The following is a 21,136-nucleotide window of genomic DNA, read 5'->3' as shown; positions in this document are numbered from 1 at the left end:
TGCAAACATTCAATCTCGCGACCCTTGTGAGGATAAACCGTTCAGATAATGGATGGATGGACATTCTTCTCTATGACTGTTTAGAAGCCTCTCATATAATGTTTTCTCTTCTAAAATAAGATAACAAGTTCCCAAGTATAATGTACCATATATTTTACATCGCTATTTCTACATTTTGTGTATAGTCTTTTGTAATCCTGCAAGTAAGATTTTAATCCATGCATGACCATTTATTTTCATCTGCTGCGAATTCATTGTGTAAAATAATAATTAAAAAAAAAGGACCACTAAATTGAATAGCTTGATTTTGGTCCATTCTTTGATTTGCAGAGTTTAAGAAGTATCGATAAACCTGGCCACTTTGTAATTGTGGAAAACTATCCAAATTAGGATATGATATGTTTAAGGTTGAGAATAAAAGTTAAAACAGAATTTTGATTCAATTGATAGTATCATTATGAAGTACAATTCATTGAAATTCCAAAGCATGTGATAAATGTACTTTAACTTCTGCTGTATTTACAACACCCGCATGAAATCAGTCCAGTCAGCTGACAGCATCGTTTGCCAGTCTAAATATAATTTTACAGCTTGAACACCCAGTGGCCTGAGAAAGCTTGGCCCTGCAGGGCTGTGCAAATCAGGAATGTTTGTTGAAATAAATAAATTTGAAGATGACCAACTCAGTTAGACACATTTCCTGTTTATACTATTGTTTCTTTTTCTGTGTGTGTGTTTTGTAAACAAAACATGCTAAAATGTCAGAGGGGAAAGAAAGGAGATACAGATATTTATAGAAATAGAACAGAAAAATCATTGTGTTCATTTCTTTCCTCTTTGTGTACATTAGTAATTCAACAAATCATTCATCCATCTGCATTTTTGTCTTCTCTGAAGTGCTGTATCAAGAAAGGGACTCATAAACGCGACTGTTATCTGATGGTGAGTGTTTGTATTGTAAAAGATCTTCATGAGATGTAACACTGGCAAAAAAAAAAAAAAAAAAAACATATCGTCTTGTTTGAGATACCATAAGAAAACAAACGTGTCCAATGGGTAAGCTTTGGCTACAACACTTTTTCATTTATTTGCATTGTTTGCTTGCTTGACCTTTTGGTATTCATCAATTCTTAAATATTTTTTTCCAGGCATCTCTCTGAGTGAAAATATAGAATTGTTTGTATGGTTTCATAGTTATTTTTTGTTTAAGATGAGGATCAGACAAACGTTTTTGATCAATTATTGCAAGCATTTTTGATATTCCAAAGAGTTTTTACTTTTTTTTCCTCGCACCCTGCAATAGCTCCTCTAAAAATATCACCAACTTTAAAAACATGCTGGTTCAAGCGTCCTGATCTATTTGATCACTATACCTTTTCATTTGACATAAACAGGTAAGACAAACAAGTGAGTGAACATCATTAATTGCCAATCAAACAACAGAATTGTTGTTTCTCCTCGATACAGAGTCAACATGTGCAAATTGGGAGTAACATAAATGTTTTTTGATGACCAATGAGAAATATGGGTCATGCAACAGAAGCTGACACATTAATTCATTTAGACAAAAAGAACCTTATAATAATAGACCTTATAATAATAAACCTTATAATAAAGAAACAGGGAGCTTGCTGAAAGGGGGATTTCTGATGATGCACCCAGCTTCTTCTTAAAGTAAAAATCATATTTTTATATTTTGGTCTACAGACGGTGGTAATGCACGGACCAAGTCATTGCATATTGCATCACAAAAGGGCTGCCATATTGGTTATTATCGTTGTGGGAATCCTTTTTAATATAATGCAACATAAGCACTTTGTTTCTAATATTGTCATTAAACATGAGAGATCATTTCACCATTTTGGACATGGGGGTAAAATTCAAGACCAAAGTTCTTGAGCAGGGGTTGCACCACGGCATGAGAATATTAGAGGACTACGCTGGAATACAGATAAAGGCCAAAACTGATTGACCGCTACTCGAGAGCACTTCATGAAAGAAAGGAGGAGTCATAAGGAGAGTTGGATGGATTAGTCTGGCGAGCTACATCCTCTAAAAACCTTGAGGAAACAGCTTCAAAAGAATTTACGAACAGAAAGATCAAATGTGGTGTTTGAAACGAGATCCCAAGCTGTCGCAACCTTATCAATAGCAAAAACAATTGCAAAAAAGCTGACAACACATCTTCTAAAAGGGAATTGTGTTCATCATAATAAGAAGCCTGTTGAGATTTAAATATCTTAATACCAAGGCTGTAATTGTTTGCATAGGTCAATTGAATAGTCAGTTTTAGAATCCATTGCTAACATGAAATCCGTGTAAGAAGTTTATTAAGACGAAATATTTACCCTGAAATGTGAAAATATTTGATTTTGCGCCAAAAGTTTACTCTGATAAATGTTTAATAAATACTTATGTTTGTGTATGTGAGCGTGTGTGTTTGTATGAACACCGCTAAAGGGACAGCAGGATTACCATCCCACGACTGGGACCACCCTGACGTTTAATCCGACGACGAGGCGGAGCTTCGTCACTAAGGGCCACCACCCCCTCTGTACACACATATGTAAACATGCTCAGGACCTCACTGCATCTTGAGCAGTAAGCTAAAACAAACTACCTAAGATTTATATTGTACAGCTGCTCTTGTACAATTTTAACATGTTTGCTGACTGTGTTAATGTTAGAGGGACACCGAATGTATCCGTTTTGTTGAAAAAGTACAGCAGGCTATGTCACAGTGTCACCGAGCACTGTAATTAATGAACCTTCAGGAAAGGGATTAAATATATTTTTGCGTGGCTGAACAATGACAGAGGTGTCAAAGTCAATTAAAAAAAGAATCCAATTCAGCTTTGATTAATGTCAAATTAATGGAAAGACATCTAATGATCACCTTGATTTTCAGTCCCAAAAGTTGTTTTGCAAAGCTCTAACATCAACTAAATAAACAAAAGTATTAAAATTCACCTCTTTTTAGTCAACATTACCGATTAATATAGTACATTTAAATAAAAAAAAAGTTAAATACATTATCATGTAGATATCAACTGGCTTTGTGGTCTTTTTCAGGGTTAGCAACATTAAAAACGCAAGTAAAAGAGGAGAGTTAAAACATTTAAAGTGAAGCTAATAAAAATGCATTCAGAAGGGATTATTAAAGAGGTCATTCATGAGAATACAGTAATATTTTCAACCCTGAATTGAATTAATTGGGTCAGTTTGAGAAGAATTTCATTACTCAGGAAGTCTGTAACTATAATTTTGGAACGTGAATACAATAAAAAAATACACCATACTTTTTAGATAAACGTGGATGATATAAAAAACAGGAGCAGTGTCGTCATGATTCAGTCACACGGCAATTCCAGAAGGTGACACATAAAGTCCCAAAAAATGCTTATGCAAAGATATTGATTAAAGACATTATGAGGATGTCATTTTATTTTTTTTAATTCAGACATCTACTTAGATGAGCATGAATATGCCAATACATATGACGTGGTTGTCCCTTGTGCGAAGGTCTGGTATTAATTAGATGGAGGAGGTTGTTCATGCTGTGACATTGCAAACTGGGTTTTCCAGAGCTTGTTACGGAATGGCCAATCAGAGTGCAGTCAATGTGACCGCTGTTTATTTATACGCGGCACTGAGTGCAGGCAGCTCCAACTACAACGCAAACACTGAAACACTCCAGCACATTGTACAGCGACAGAGGCTCCTCATCAACACCTCACTTCTATTGACACGACCATATACAAGCGCTCACAGTCACACGTATGCACTCAGAGAAAGGCTTTTGGTGTGCGGTATTTTTTTAAGCTGGTTCTCTTTGCTCAGCCTGACATGGTTTTGATTTTTCTGCTAACCACACAACTCTCATTAGAGTCATGGCTTCATTATGATAATTGGATAAGTCTATATATCCTCTTTCTGTCATTGTGTCGATATTAGGTAGGCACAACCAAATCCCATTTTTAGTTTTGAAGTCTATCTATCTATCCGTCCATCCATCCTGAACTGATCAAACACAAAACCTCAACAAAAATACATTTATTACAGCATCTTGATTTCACATCGACTTGTCCATGCATAAACAAAAAAAACCCATTCAACAACAAAATACTATGCACATCTGAACGAATTTTGGAAAACTCAGGAGCTGCGACTGTCGGTCAACTGGAATATTAACATTGTATTCTTTGCTATGAGGGTAAATTATCAATTGAATTCCTTACTTATTTTGATATCTTAATTAATTCCTCCCTGTCCGTGAAAACATTTTGCAGCACCAATTTGTAAATTCAGGGGGATCTGGCTGGATACTGGAAGGAACTATCAAAACTAAAGGCAAGAGTATCATGTACTGTACATATAAAGACTACATTATATGAATAAATGCTTCAAACGCCATATCAACACGAGTATTGTGATCAGCAGCAAAATAGGTGTAAAATAAAAAAAATAAAAAATTGAAGCTGCCACATAGTGAGGTCAACCTTACACACGCACAAACTAACATCAGGTTTCCCAATTAATATCCTGGTAGCAACATTGGAGCACACACAGTAAGTGACAGTTGAAAATAAACGAATAATAAACTCATAAAAACAGTGCAATCTGGCAAAGATGAAGGGCATTCTGTATGTGCAACATCATGTAAGGGGACATTTACTAATTAATATATAAATATTTGAAATGAGAACGGATAACATAGGTGGGTTCGACTAGAGTGACAGACATTCATATTCCTCATGGATCACAACCAGTACAAAAGTTTGTACGCCTACAAATAGTAATTCACAGAACGTTGAGCTTGATAAAGCCTGACAATATGCCCACAATTTGCTCAAGCAACTGTAACAAGCATTTAAAAGCACTTATTGTGCTTCTATCTAGAAAAACACTACTGGAGGAAGTTTAGTTGGTCGCGCTTCTTAAATCAGCATTGATCAAGATTTGTTTGGAAGGTTAAGGCACAAATAAAAATATATACATACTAGGGCTGCTCGATTAGGGCTTAAAATCATAATTATTATTATTAGTATTATTTTGTTTTATATTGTTATTTTGTTCAATATTGAAATCATGATTATTTACATCATTACGTTTTTGAAATTGGAAAAGCATTTATGGAACATTTGAAAAAAAAAATAGTTCAAGGTTGAGTTAAAATGTTTTAAAAATAACTTGTTCCGTTCATAGTTCATAATTGAAATTTTATTAACTAACTTCATGGTTCCAAAAATGAAAACGGATTTTATTTGACACCTCTGCACTTTAATGCAAAATAAAATTTTACCCGACTAATCGATGGAACGATAATCGATTCGGAAAACAGTGACAGCGCGACTCAAGACCCCTATATATTCATTGAGCAATACTATGAAATATTTACTTGAAACAATCCTGGATGATAATTGACCAACCTCCGCACCCGCAACCCAAAAACTCCTGAATCGTAACAATGATCGATGACGGTGCACTTCAATTGTGCCGATGACAGTGCAGTTTAACTCAGCAAGTAACTGCAAACTACGGTAATTGTTGAAACGGTCAGACCTCACTTATATAGACGTAACAGCTAGATGATGGAACTGAACAGTCTTTATGCTATTTCCTGCTGGCCATAGAGCTCTGATTTAATTAATTAATCAGGCTTATCAAGCTTCAGACTGAAATGTTCCCTTTTCTATGATTAATTTTTTGCCCAAACGTTCCTCTATTTTAAATGCGACTCTAAAAGTTGTAATTTTTTTTTTTTTTGTCAATGTACGGTGTTATGGAGCGCTCATGAGGGTTGGGAAAGATATTCAGTCATTTGGTAGTGGCAGATGAAACCAGTTACAAGAGGTTATTGCATTCTATACTGTACTTTTGCAACACAGAGGCAGATAGGATTTTTCAGGCTACACACAGTTGCCATACGGTAAATATTTTCAATATTACAGCTGATGATGATGTATTATTGCTGATGTAGGGTGTGTTCAGAATAGCACACTCAAAATGGACGGATAAGCTTTGCTACAGCTATGATACAGTTCACTACAGTAATGTGTTTTCCATTTCACTTGACACTCGTTAGTCGTGGCTTACGTGAAGCGAAGACCGGAGACTTTGAAATTCGGCACGTCGTCGTGACCTTCACTCTGTTGCCATTTTCTCAATATGGTCACTTAACAACTTGTACTGTTCTGTAAGGATTTAAATGATGTCACTTTGGCATTTTTGGAAAACAATTTCAATATAGGTCAGTTGAGAGCAAGTGGTCATAAGATGCATGAGAACTCGATCGCTGGCAAAGTGCCACACTCAAAGTAACACCAATAGCTTATGTATACTACTATATCCTATACTACATCATATATGTATATTTTAAAATGTATTACGGTACCTTTATCTAGATTTCCGATGACAGCCTGCTTTTTCAGAAAATCGCCACAGAGTTTTTTACTGAGCCCAAATGCCAGCATGTTGTGAGTAAATGTCCTGAAAAACACACACAAAAGCAAAGGGGTGATCTACTCGGGAAATGTAGGGCATACAGTACAATACTTGGAGCTGATTGGCCGATACGGCAAGTTGTACAAACCGAGCAAACTTTTTGTTTTGACCAGTCATGATAACATCATCAACCGGCATCTTTACCAGTTAAAAAATTACAGATTTAATACTTTGATTTTATGGGTGGGTTTTTTTTGGGTTTTTTTTTTTTAGCTGCTCTTGAGTACCTGACACGATGCAGTCAACGTTTTTCGATTTGCGGTCATACAAAAAGGATTCGAAAAGATCTGCAACAAAACTGCTCAACAAAAGGTCGCATTTCCACGTTTTTCCACCCTTCCTTACCCTAGCTGGCCAAAGGCAATGTTCTCATCCATTTTGGAGCGGTCGTCCCTTTCCTCCTGGGTCATGTGACACCACTTCTCCCTGTTGACAGAAAAAAGTTTGCCATGAATTTGAATTCTCCCAAAAAAAGAGAAAAGGCCAGGCCAAGGATGGACGTTAAACAATGCCACTTTCCAAATAGACTATTAGAATATTCATAAATTCTGATTTATCGGATGTAAAAAGATTAAAAATAAGATCAGTGGGAAAGAAAAAAGAATAGCAATTAATCACTAAGAGGCATTATTGTCATAGACAGACCACTCAGAAAAAATTAAAGATATTGGGCTACCGCTGCACCATGATGTATTGTAAGCTTTACAGCTGACTTTTCACACTCGTCTAAAAAGGAACTGAATGGCAAAATTCTTTCTTTTATAAATAAAGTTCCCCTTTTGGTGTCCCTTCATACTGTATGTTGCGATCAAACAATGACAGTAAGATCAGATGTCAAAATGTGAAACATCATGATGATGAAGAACAATCTGATTGGCTATTTATGGATTAAACACCATGAATGACATCTTGTTGAAAGACACCACAGGTGGGGAAGTGGGCTATGTCCCTTTCAACAGATCAGGAAATTAAATAAACACGTATAACAAGGCACATTTCAACATTTCTGGTGCATTTGCTGCTTTTGTGAAAACTGTTGCTGTGAAATGGCAAAATAGCAGCAGAATGTTTCCGTGCGTTTGTTAAAAAATAAAAAAAATAGATCATACATGAAAGGGGAAAATGATGCACTGAGCTGTGAAGCAACAGTGAACAGCAAGCAGAGGATCTGTTGGCTCACAATATACAGAAAATATATTTCCGGACAATGTCTCCGCAGCACTTTGATGACATCAATTGTTGGTTAAAGAAACTTCACTTGAAAATAAACAAGAAGCAAGAGATCATTTCAGCGTCAGAAAGCACACAGATTGTCAGACAAACCATGAGTACATGCCAACAGATGCCAAACAAAGACAAATGGATATAAAGTAGGACACGGAAAAAAGAAATAAAGGGAAAAATAAAATTGGAATGAGTTTCAAATATGCTTCGCAACAAGAATCAATACTTCAATACTTTTACCTGATGAACCCCTTTGAGCACTCGTGATTTGAGCATTGTTTTCTTTCTCTTTCCAGATGACTCTCTTTTGTACTTTCATACTATGAACCGTTTTAAAATCTGCTACGATAATAACTTGTCGTCTCATTTCTGAAGGCCACTGAGCAGGCTCAGATGCAGACCAACCAATCGTTGACTAAGTCACACTCCACAGGCTACAACACGTCAAGACCGCTCAAATCGGCTACGTTTGTGTACGACACGTTTGTCGGCTCAAAATCTGACGTTGGCATTAATGACAATAGATCATTTCTCTTTGACCAATTATTTTATATATTTTTAAGCACTGCATGTACGGTGCAAACTATTAGATTAAACATTCTTTAAAAATATTGTACAAACTCCCACTTACAAGTTCAGTCCTAACCCAGTCAAAGTCATTTTCATTTCAAACTATAGTTCAACTTCCATCCACTTTCCGAACCGCTTGGGTATTTTAAAGTCCAGGGGATCTATTTTCGTAGATGGGCGATCAGGGGTGGAAGGCGGTCTCCAAGTGGCCACGTTAAATGAACTCTGTGCGAGACGATCACCAGTATGATCACCAAGTCTGTTAAGCTTCCACCATAAGGACCGACCGCACGCCTCATTTGAACTGCCTTAAAAGCGAATGAGTGGAGGCACGCCCATTTCTAACTGCGCCTGACTATGAAAATACGAAAATTCTCGTGCCCACAACTAGATTGCACTTGATGCTAGACTTGCGCTGGCCACGACGAAAATGGAGCCGCACACCTCAAAAGAAAAGAACTAAATTACAAACTAGTTTTTAACATACTAAAAAAAAAATCATTCCATTACAAAGAACCTTATGAATCACATGAAGCCATGCGCAAAAAAACAAGACAGCCACGAGAGTATTAAATTTTTCTGATAAATTTCAAAAGCCCTGCTCTTTCTTTTTGGAATGGCCTTTCGAAAGCAGCAGACAAATGGGAGACAGACCTCTGATCTTTCTTTCCATCTTGCGTTCCCCTGCTCGGCAGCAAGGCACAAGAAGACAAGGATTAAGTCGACATGCAGAAAGAGGGCGTGTAGAAGAAAGAGGAGCACACTTTGCCCAGACACACACAGGCACACACATGAAAGAAGTTTTTTTTTTACTATTTTAACAACCAATTCAATATAAAATAATCTAGACAATCAATTCAATTAGTCAATTACTCATCTAGTCTTCTATGACTTTTGGACTCACCTTGTTGTTGGCGACCTCTTTTTCCGCTCACAATGAACCGCATCGAAGAATGCAGCGTTCCAAAATCGCAACGTATGCCTGACAAGAGCCAATAACAAGTTCTTGTTACTTCAAAAGAAATTCTTATCAGATTTAAAGGGATATATATATGTTTTTTTTTTTTGTACATCGACATAAAAGACTTCCAACAGTTATGACGTGAAAGTGAGTTGACAACGTCGCATGCAAACACTTCAAGTCTAATCTGAAAATTCTCCTCTAAGTAGGATGAACTAATTCACATCACTGAAGTCTGAATGAAAATGTTCTTTTAGTTATCATGAACTTGTTTAGCCATATGGCTAATGTCAAGGTGAGGAAAAAGTGTGCGAAGCTAACTTCACTCAACCAACTTGCAGATCTTCCACTGCTACTTTAAGACTTATGTTTCTTTTCTGTTTTGTTGCAGACGTTCTGTATCTCTTAAATGCGTAAATGGAAAAACAACAAATACCAGATAGGTTGCTGCTTCAGATGGGTGTACAAGTAAACCTTTTCTCCCTTCTTTTCCTCCGGCGCCTCTGACACTAGGGTGAAAAGAATGTGTTCATTGTTGTCAAGTGTCATCAAATTAAAAGAAACATGAATGCAGTCATCCAACAAGATTCTTTTTTCATTTAGAACAAATGCAGACACACACACACACACACAAAACCCCAATGAAATTTCAATGCCGTTTACCTGTTAATTTGGGTTTTGTCTCAACTGGATTTTCACCATTCCTGAAGTGAATGTAAAAGGAAAGGGTACGTTAAATGCGAAACATGCATTACGTTTACGAGATTGTCCAAAACAAGGAACGTATATTTGCTTACTCAGTCTTTGGCGTTATTGAGCTTCTCAGTTTGCTTTCTAAGCCTCCAAAAAAGCCTTTGACGTCAGTTTTGGATGAGTTCTTGAGGAGGCGCTCGGCAGCGTCTTTCTTAACAGAGAGCCAGGAGTTGGCCTTGTTTAAATAGGAGTCCAGTCCAGCTGGAGGACCACCTCGCTCAAGGAGCTCTGCAGGAGATGGCTGGGATTTTCCTTCATAGAAAAAAAAAAAAAGAAAAAAAACAATCAATAAACAACCTCCCACTCTATTCTGATGTTGCTCTTTTACATATTTATATAAGTCTCCGAGTGTTCAACCAGTATGTTGGTTGCAAATATTTGAATTTCCGTCAGAGGGAAAAAAATTAATTTACCGATATAGTAGTATGTAAAGCACATGGTCATGAGGTTTTTGGCTGGGCTGTAGTCATCCATTTGGTAACATCTGGGGAAAAAACACACACACATTATATAACACTTGATTCAAACAGCAATAGTCATACAATACTGTAAAATTCTAAAAATATTACTTCACCATAAATTATCTGACTGTCAAATGGGCGCCACAAATTGACTTACTCAAAAAGCACGACTGCAAACGACTGCACCAGTCGATAAAAGGTAGCTTCACTCACACATTTAGAGTGGCAGCGCTGAGTAGGGAAAAGAACATTTAAAATGAAAAATATTTGATGCATTTCCCATACAGTAGACAGATTTGATGATTTTCAGAGAGGATTTGTCAGTTAACACACACTAAATGGTTCTGGTGAGAGAAAAATGTCACACTTCCGTCATTTGGTATCTGGTAAAGGCAGGTTAGCAAAACAATACTGTTCTTAGAGTCATTCATTTCTTCTTGTTTACCTGTGCACTGACGTATTTGGCAAACCATTCCCTGCCTTTGCCATTCTCGCCAGTGCATAGCTGTCCAAAACGAGCAATCTCTTCCTGGTCCAAGTCCTGCCTGAGAAAAGATGTGCACAAATCAAAGAAAGACAACATTGAAAACACAATTCTACAGTTTCATTACATGAACAATGATTGAAAAAAAAAAAAACACATATAAAAATGTTATGGCATCAGCGGCACAAAGACCTCTAAAGCTACCACAACAGAAATCTGAAAATGTACAAATGAAGGTTCCTCAACCTTAGAATGTAAAATACACAAAGTCTCAGCACCATCTGCTGGATCTGGAAGTCACTGCCCCCCTTAGCTAAAAGCAGATGGGCTGTCCCAATAAGCAAAAAGTTGCTCTCTCCAACTTCAGTCAACAGTCAGGAGAATTCTTTGTGGCACTTGAAACATGTTGGGTATGTAATAAACTAATGAATCAAGTACCTACTTGACCATTGATTGTCAACTGGTGGTCCGTGGCGGTATTGCAGGTGGTCCGCAAAATTGGAAATGGAAAGTAATTGTAAGATTTTTAAAAATAAAATTGATTCATTATTTGGTTTATTTTCCAGATAATTTTGTGAATCATTAACCCATCCAAATTATGTCGAATGTAGCTGAGATTCCTAAAATAGACCTACATAGGTCTATCCTCCTTTGGTGTAAAATAAAATAATATTAAAATAATATTCCACTAAAGCAGTGGTCCCCGAGTTGCTTCTTGGTTATAATGATGGTCTGGACAAAACCAGTTGAAAACCCCTGTACTAGACTAACCTTGCATGATCAATAACGTGCCTTACCTTCCATGAAACACTTTCTCCACATAAATCTTCATAAACTCTCTCCTCTCTAAAGCCTCAGCATCAGTGTCCCCATTACTATGAACGGATGAGGATGATGACCGTCTAAGTTCCCACATGGTTGAAGGTGGATCCATGTCATTCTCACTGTCCGCAGACTCTGTTGCATCACTTATGTTTTCCTCTTCATCTTCAGGAATGTGATAAGAACTGCACTCGGTGGGACCGATTGGCTCAGGGAGTACAGGTTGTTGAGCAAATCTGGAGGACGGGTGCTCTGGGGACAGAAAGTCGGAATGGGCCTGAGGGTTGTCTCTCGCCCCGTTGAGAGTTGTAGGCTCAAAGTCTATGAGGTTGTCCATTGCGATAGATAAGACTCCGCTGGTTCTTTCCTCTTAGGTTTCAGATCGACCTACTAAGTGCTCTGCAGGAACAAAATTGTGGCTGCAAGTGAGGCTGCATGAGGCTTCGTTCGGGTGATATGGGCATCACAAACACTTGGCATCTGGAAACAAAAGAAAGAAGCTGTTACATAATAGTCGCTTTAAACTGAAGGTCTGGCATCTGATTACTTTACTGGAAAAGAACAACAGTTACTGGAAATTGTGCACAATGGGTATAGCGCTTGACAAATTTCCAGCTAAGTGCTCTCTGGCATCCCTGAAGTTAGGGTCAGGGTTAGGGTTAGTTGAGACAGAAGGTATATTTCTAACTTGGTTTGTTGCATGTTGGTTGTGCATGCTAAGTGGTGTGCCGCGAGATTTTTATCCCCGTGTGTAATCTAAGTGCATCGTCTCAATAAAGGTTGGTAAACACTGCAATTGAGTTCTATGGAAAAAAAAACAAAAAACACAAGACTGATAAAACTAAAAGCAGCACTCCAATCTCTCAAAGAGGCACAGCAATCAGGCTGGGTGACAACTTCACAGCGTCACATGCTACAATAAACCTAGGACAAGCAGAAGTAGTTGACAGATGATATAGGAGGTGAGAATGAATATCACCACAGACTATGGGAGAAATATAATTTATTTGATTTCATGCAGTGACGTCTGGTTTATTTACAATAAGACCGCAAACATAGGCTCAGTGGACACATTATGGAAACTTGTCCACATTCAAATTAGTTTCAATGAAAGTGTTGTATCAAGGGTTCAGCCTTTACAAGTATATTTAATTGCCTCTTTTGAGTGACTCTGCAAGAAGTAATTATATAATTAATTATTAGTCATTATAATTAGGACTTGGAGAAAAAGTCAAGCAACTCCGTTTAGTCATTTGCAACGCCTAGGTTTTTTTCCTCATTATAATCGACCTCAAAAACGTTTTATGTCAACCTCACTCGCCTATTATTCACAATATGACAGAAAAATGACTTGTTTCCTGTGTTTGCAGACAGACTAGAGATAAAATGGGAGAAAAAGATGAACTGTCAATAAACTGTTCTATTTAGAAGCGACTATCAAGCCATCCCAATGTAGCAATACTTACTTATCAGACAGAAATAAAAGTCTGCTTTTATGGGCAAGGTTAAAGAAAAGTATAAGTCTTGCTCATCACCACAGACTTGTAATTTGAACCTGAGAGCTTAAGCTGGGCGCAGAGCTGCTGATAAAGGAAGCAGCACTGAATAAACAGAAAAACGCTGGTTGACGTTTCCTGGAAGGTTGCACGCTGCAGTGTGATAAGCGTCACTTGCGTAGCCATTTTTTTACGGAATACGATGATAACTTGATTTCGTTAAGAGGTCAAACACTGACTAAACAATTGTAGTGAAATATCGATAACGGTTACCAAAAAAAAAAACGCCTTGACAGCACTGGACGGGACGAATCACTCGGACACCATTCAAACAACAACATAATCGTTTCAAAATGCATTTAAACGCGAAACTCTGCGGAAGCTTGAGGTTTATACAATAAATATGCGTAGGTACATGTTACAAATCAGAAAGTAGAAGTGTACGTACAATAGAGGGAGCTTTGCTGCCTGGAAAAGGGGGCTGCTCCTCTCTGCCGTCCAATGTTTTCGCTTTTGCTGCTGGTGTGGCTCTTCGCTCTTGTTTTGTGGAAGTGAGCATGCGCAAGAATGGAATGACGCGAGGAAAACTCACGTGACGTTTGATCAGGACAACCAATAGCCAGCGCCCATATGGAAAATGATCCAGGATGACGTCGACCTAACAAACCGGGGCCCTGACAGCCATCCCGTTGCCATAGTTACTATATACTTTTGTTTGTTTTTTGCAGAAAAAAAAAAAAAAATCTGAGTATATTACATCAGCATCCAGAAGTTAGATTTTACACTTTGCAACTAATTTGGGCTTGTTTTTGTCTGATGGTTCTGACATGACGGACGTGAATATTTAAGTAGCACTCAGATATACCTTAAAAGAGAACATTAAAACTTAATTCTTCACTTTCTGGCCTCCTCTTACTGTGCAAATGTTAAACGTAACTGAAAGTTTTTTTCTTTTAATCTTTGACTTTTTCCCCTTTTGCATCTCATTACATGACTTTGTAGCAAACAGTGTATATTGTATGTACGGTAACTGTACATGTACAAATTAAAAACATAAATGCACAGCAGGAAACTATGACTTTGTCAAGTTCCTTTATTTCTCCGGGATGTTTCAGACCATGGATGGATGGATGTTTTTATTACATACTTAAGTACTGTGGAGACAAGTGAACATATTGAAAAATTGAAGTCAACCCCTAAATTTTCTTTGTGATATTATGTTCTATGCAGCCAAACTAGTCAAAACACGGTATTCTGATCAATGTTTCGTTTGTGGAATACGAATTAAAGAGGCAAAATCCTGCTGTTTTTATCCATCTATTTTGCCAACTGTCAACTGAAAATGACATCACAGTTTCAAGGTCAAAGATCACCGGCCAACAAATCTCTCGTCGTCAAGTAGTAAAAAAGGACACTACAACCAGTTCAGTTTCCAGATGTAGCAGCTGCAGCTATCATTTCCACTTTCTGGGGCAGAGTGACCGTTGCAAAATGGACTCTGTCCTTCTTCAGTTTCTCTCTTACGGTTTGCTTCACGTCAAGCTCCATGTACTCCTGCTTCTGCCTGTCATACTGAGGCCAAGCAACCAGCCCTGGGCCATTGGGTGAGCTAATGAGAAAAACAAGGAAAAAAAAAACATCATTGCAATTCATTCATTCATTCATTCATTCATGTAGTTTTTTATTTGTTTGTTTGTATTTTATTTGGTTTTTATTTTTTTATTTATTCTAAAGGGCAGCATCCACATCTGAAAATCTTAGTCTTCTGTGCAAACTATAAAAGAATCAGTCATTTGATTTTTTCAGTACACACCACTCAAAACCATTACTAACGTACTAAACTACCAACATGGCAGAGAAGTCATTGTTTACCATTCACTATCAGGTTTCACACATACACCAATCTTGACTAGCACACTCATAATACAAGCAGGAAAAATAAATGTTTATGTTCGCATTCGTACTTACCCAGCACGGACAAAATTTGCCCAGTATTTCATTATAGTTAAACACTGTTGTTCATCCTCTTTGCTCATGTTTCCTGAAAATACATCCAAGGAAATCAGATAAGTCAAACAGAAAACAATAACATAAGGCAAACCTAACATGACAGATCGTATATTATATGCAACATACCGATCATTTTTACATTTCCACTCCAGAAACATCCGCCAAACACAAAGCCGACATCGTCACCATGATCTGCCTTCACGAAATCGGGCCTGGAGTCTTTGTGTATCCCAGCACAATATCCAAATTCATACATGTAAACTGGATTGCCGGCATCTAAACATGAAAGACAATTTAGATACGGATGGACAAGGTCAATCAAAGGATGTACTAACGAAACAAATTTGTCATTACTATCAATGAATTTGTCATCATTTATTTATTATAGATAAGAAATATTTCTTAACTCACTCAATGATTCACACAGATTTAAAAAAAGCAGTGCTAATATTAATAATATACGTATAAATAAAGCTATTTCTGACCTGTGAGGTAGTCTGCCACTTTGACAACAGGTAGCGTCATCAGGAGGTCTCCCATGAGCTCAGTGAATTTGTTTCTAATATCATGTGGAGTTTTGGCAGTTTTCAGGTATTCATCCACAATGAGTCCGTTAGCTAAAGAGGCCTAAACCAAAAAGAAGGGCTGGTGCATTAGAGTTCACGTTCATGTTTTCGTATAATGTGAAAAAAAATTGATGAGAGCTTAACATTCAAAGTACATTGATGTCATTCAAATTAAGTAAGTAAAAATAAAAAAACTTTTATATTGATATTTTGCTGCCCCATACTTGACATTAAAGTTTAATGTTGGTGCAGCCCCTACCTTTTTGGCCCTGTGGTGTTTTGTGTTTTTCTTTCTTTTTTAATTCCAAGACTCTGTTGTGCCCAGTGTGCTACTGTGACCCTGGGTTTCCCCCCTCGGCATCATTAAAGGATTGCCTTATCTCATTTTAAACATTACACTAACCAACTTTATCGCCGGTGCGAAGGAAAAACAAATTCCGGGAACTGCTCCCCTTGATTAGGGAAAACAAATAGAAGTGTTTAGGTAGTGTTCAAATTTTCCAAGCTGACTCATTTTTTTTGCGGGCCGCATTGTAGTCATAGCTTCTTTCGGAGGGCCATTATTACTGTCAACCCAAATAAATGTATGTCGGGAAAAAATGCATATGAAGGCTGGGAATAATTATGGAATTATTTGGGATAATATAAAATGATGTCAAATGATATTGAACGATATGGAATGATATAGGCATACAATGATTTGGACTGAGTTGAACTTGAAGTTGGAATGGCTTGAATCAGTCAAAAAATGCGGAACCTGGAGGTGAATATGTAAAAATGTTACGTTTTGGCTTTTGAAATCATATGAATTTTGTCAGTGGGAACAACAAATAAGACGGATACACTTATTTGTGTTGGAAGTGGAATGTTTGAATCTGGCAAGAAATGCTGAGTAAATAATGTCCTAAAATGGATTATTTTTTGGGGAGGGCTGAAAAATTAGAAAGTTTTGGAATGTGCAAATGTTTGTCAAGATCAGTTGCAGTTGATTTTGGGTCACCCTGATGATTTTTGGGCACTTTAACGTAATTTCGTGGTGAATTTTGGGTACTTTGTGTTGATTTTAGAACACTTTTAGGTGTCTTCCCATTCACTTAGATTTTCATCGTAAGGAATTCAAATACAGTAATCAGTGCGAAAACTTTGTACAAATTGAAGTCTTTTTTGCCATTAGAATTTTCACAACAAATTTCATGGAGCTCACCCCTTCAGGATTGAACATGTTCACCACTGCCAGCACAGACTCTGTGGTCATACCGTTCTCCCAGCCAGGAAGAGCAAAACTCTGCAAACCACATTAAAAATATGTTCCAATTTAAATGAATTGTTTGACATCCATTTTAAGATAAATCCATTTATAATTGTGAACTATTTTAATATTTGGAATGAAACGTATTACCTGCGGCAGAATCCACCCAAACTCATGGTTGGTTATTCCCATCATAACTGGAACTGCCATTACTTCTTTTCTCTTTAGAAGCTCCTCAGCAGTATTCGTCAGAAAGACGCCATCTACCACGCCTCCCAGGTAAATTTTCATCTAAACCCAGTATTAAAAATACTCCATTCAAATCGATTTTTTTGCTTTGACATACTGCATGTGTGCCATTTACCTTTTTAGTTGCATCAATTAACTCCTCTTTGCTCTTTCCTCTCAAGCACTGAACCAGTTCCTGTGATGTATTGTCGTCACATCCAGTCAGGTTGGCTACAATCTGGTGTTGTGAGGAAACGGCAAATTTAAATATTCAAAAGAAAATAACATGCACATGTTAATTGATTTGTTTATTTTTTATTTATTATTGTGATTTAAGCAGGCCGCAATAATGATCATACCTTTGGTTTGAAACATGATTCAAATGTTCGACTCAGGACTAATCAAAGCAAGATAAACCTAACTGATTCAGGTCACATACCTTAACAAGACCCAATGAATGCTTGCTTGTGTAGGTTCCAACTGTTGCAACTCCACTTTGAAAAATTGCCCTTTGGAACAATCCTTTAGCTTGCGGAGACAGAGTCTGAAGAAATACATCTTTGATTAAATCAATACACAACAGGCTCGCCGCTATCCAAATTGCGGCCTGATGCATAATGTCATTTCTGTGCCCCTCAAACGGTCGTTTCCCATATCATGTATTGGTCATGCACCGAAGGAATTTGGTTAATATTTTTGGGGCGAACGAAAAGTAAGAACAGGGATGTGCAAACCGTGCAAACGACGTTTTTAATGCACTAGAACAATTTTCTCGATGAGAGGGGAGGGTAGCAAAGTCATTCTTATTTTTTGTTTGACTGAACTGTCCATAGTTGATTACTTTAATATTTAAAAGAAATATATCGCTGGCATCAGGCGTAATCCTCATACCGCCAAAATCATCACTTTTCAGGAGACTAAAAAATGTCAAGTGTGTTCAATTATTAATATTGTGTGGTCAAGGACAACAAGCCATTAATACTTTAATAATTTGTAAAAATAACACCTACACATGTAGACGGATCAATAATATAGATGTGAAAAATATCAAATTAACCAAATTGTGTCATAGGAGGTTTTGACCCAACGCCAACATCCTCATTCCGGTGGCTCTGTCGTTTTTAAGCACGCCCCGTGAGACAGTGTTTCCCAAAGCTAGAAAAGGAATCACCTGAATGCCAAGTCATTAGAAAGAAAGAAAAATGATATAGAAAATCACTTGGAAAACTCTGCCTCGAAGACAAGTAGCCTACTAAAATGTTTTATTGGTGATTTTCTGTTTGCAATTTATTTTCTTTACCAGTATAGAAGCACTGATGCCACCTGCAGATTCGCCAGCAACGGTAACAGCTTGAGGATCACCACCAAAGGCCTCAATATTTTCCTGCACCCACCTCAGAGCTGCTAGCTGGTCCAAGAAACCCCAGTTCCCCCGCAGATGTTCATCTCCAGTTCTGTTGGAATGCAGTGTTGCCTTTATTCAGGTAATTTCACCACAAAAACATATTGGAATCTTTACCAACCAACAGGATAATAAATGAGTGACCATACAAAACCAAAGCAAGTACGAATGAAGAAAACATCTTGTAGTATGTACTGTTATGCTTATTATTAGGAGCATTTCTTTGACCATAGGTGAAGAACAAGATGATGTCTTACCCTAGGAATCCCAGAATGCCGAGGCGATACTGAACGATAACCACCACTATATTTTCATAAGCAGTCAATGGTGCACCATCATACTGAGATGCAGCTCCCATGACTAGACCACCTCCATGGAGCCACACCATTACCTGACAATAACAGAACAGTTTATTTATTTATTCATTTATTCCTTCCTTCCTTCCTTCCTTCCTTCCTTTCTTCCTTCCTTCCTTCCTTCCTTCCTTCCTTCCTTCCTTCCTTCCTTCCTTGCTTCCTTCCTTCCTTCCTCCCTCCATCCATCCATCCATCCATCCATCCATCCATCCATCCATCCATCCATCCATCCATCCATCCATCCATCCATCCATCCATCCATCTATCTATCTATCTATCTATCTATCTATCTATCTATCTATCTATCTATCTATCTATCTATCTATCTATCTATCTATCTATCTATCTATCTATCTATCTATCTATCTATCTATCTATCTATCTATCTATCTATCTATCTATCTATCTATCTATCTATCTATCTATCTATCTATCTATCTATCTATCTAGTTAGTTAGTTAGTTAGTTATTTTTTATTTACATTAGCCAAGTATAATTCTAACTACAAAGGAACTTCTAAAGTTCTAATGCTTTGGTCATACGAAAATGCAATCCAACCCATTCGTTGTAGCTTTAGTAGTTTTGTCAATGAAGCGTTCCCGAAACAGCAGATTGCGATTCCTTCAGTCTCATCTTTAGGATCTTGTTGCTGATGTCACTAATAATTCTTGTTGGTCCAGCTCTCGATCAGACATTTAGTGCTGCATTAATCAATGTACTAATACTTTTGCTCACATGAAAACTGAGTGGATTCCCACAAAATTTAACTTGTTTCAAGCTGTATATCGGATCGAGATAAAATACTTGAAAACAAAAGCAATGTGTTGATTTCAGTTCATTTAATGTGTTTTCATTTCTTTTGAGGAAAGTTTTCACTGAATTTATGTGCAATGTCTTAAACCTACCGGCAGTTTGTCATCTCTTTTTGCCTCAGCTTGAGTGTATACATTCAAATATAGACAATCCTCTGAAACTTCTGGTGGAGTGTATTCCACTGACATCATTCTGGAAACATTCACAACTATATCAAAGTCCTGAATACACCTGAGAAAAAAGAAGGGAAAGTCAGATCTATAAGCTGTATTAGGCAAATCTTGTAATGCTTTCTGTCGATTCATGATTAAGTGGTTATTAAATTTTACATAGGAGGCTGGCGTGTGCCATCTCTGATCCCCTCCCAAGGCTCTGCATCTTTGGGGGCAGCCAGTCGGTGGTGCCCCACTGGAGGGCGGGCAAAAGGTATTCCCAGGAACTGTTTCACTTTTATCGTTGTTCCTTTTACAGAAACAATTTCTCCTCTTATTTGGCCATTTGTCAGTGAGACCACAGGGTCAATGCTTCTTCCTAGAAGGGTCAAAAACAGTTAATCCTCTTCTAAGTGCACATACTATATATATATATATATATATGTATATAATTTTGTTGTGTTTTTTTTTGTTTTTTACAGTTTTATGAAATTTTCCATTGACTATGCAAAGTGAACAGAGGTTAGTTAAAGCACCTTACCTTGTGTTTCCTGTGCTTTCAGTGCTCCAGGACAAAGCAGATAAGCAATGAAGAGTATTATTCTCATCGTGAATGTACCTTAAACTAGGCACTTTAAGAATGCTAGTCCTGTTTTTGTTCTGGTCTTCTTGAATCCCCCTTAAATTTACACAAGCGCACACACACACACGCACACACACATGCAAACACACACACTTCGACTTTTAACGTCACAAACACCGCTGCTCAAATTCTCCATTGATTTGATTGATTTGACCTCCACTGAACAAACAGTACTCTGACCGCAGTTGTGAATGACCAACCCTGTTTTTTAACCACTCCAAGCTCCAAAATTCTAAGTGGAATCTGTTACCAATGACTAGACAAGGGCAATTCAATACTCACGCAACTATAGGCTACATCTTTTCATGTTTGTTTCTTTTTAAGTTTGCTGAGGTCATGTTAAACTTATTGGTTGAAGACAGCTACAAGGTGGAAATTGTGTTTATACCAAGTGTGTACTCTGTGCTGTTATTATGAATGGTGTAACCATAAGTTGAACGCC

At 37.5% G+C, this 21,136-nt stretch overlaps 2 protein-coding genes across 2 annotated transcripts; both read right to left on the bottom strand.

Moving 5' to 3' along the window:
* Positions 1-4,038: 4,038 nt before the first annotated feature.
* Positions 4,039-13,831, bottom strand: kiaa0513 (KIAA0513 ortholog). Its single transcript, XM_088378579.1, has 12 exons — positions 13,724-13,831; positions 11,755-12,259; positions 10,919-11,018; positions 10,631-10,704; positions 10,426-10,496; positions 10,057-10,264; positions 9,923-9,963; positions 9,696-9,768; positions 9,203-9,280; positions 6,850-6,930; positions 6,395-6,489; positions 4,039-6,194 (listed from the first exon to the last, which is right to left on the bottom strand). Exons 2-12 carry the CDS (start codon positions 12,114-12,116, stop codon positions 6,145-6,147), a joined length of 1,233 nt encoding a protein of 410 aa, XP_088234705.1. The 5' UTR covers positions 12,117-12,259; positions 13,724-13,831; the 3' UTR covers positions 4,039-6,144.
* Positions 13,832-14,350: 519 nt separating this feature from the next.
* ces3 (carboxylesterase 3) lies at positions 14,351-20,764 on the bottom strand. Its single transcript, XM_088379516.1, has 13 exons — positions 20,593-20,764; positions 20,229-20,430; positions 19,992-20,130; positions 18,988-19,121; positions 18,629-18,782; positions 17,768-17,872; positions 17,465-17,566; positions 17,251-17,391; positions 17,056-17,136; positions 15,771-15,912; positions 15,412-15,561; positions 15,244-15,316; positions 14,351-14,884 (listed from the first exon to the last, which is right to left on the bottom strand). The coding sequence occupies exons 1-13, from the start codon at positions 20,657-20,659 to the stop codon at positions 14,701-14,703; spliced, it is 1,674 nt and encodes a 557-aa protein (XP_088235642.1). The 5' UTR covers positions 20,660-20,764; the 3' UTR covers positions 14,351-14,700.
* Between the last annotated feature and the right edge of the window lie 372 nt (positions 20,765-21,136).

The sequence above is a fragment of the Syngnathus floridae genome, chromosome 6 (assembly GCF_059516105.1).
Source record: "Syngnathus floridae isolate MCC-2025c chromosome 6, RoL_Sflo_1.0, whole genome shotgun sequence".
Lineage (NCBI taxonomy): Eukaryota > Metazoa > Chordata > Actinopteri > Syngnathiformes > Syngnathidae > Syngnathus > Syngnathus floridae.
This window is presented reverse-complemented; position numbering and strand designations above follow the sequence as displayed.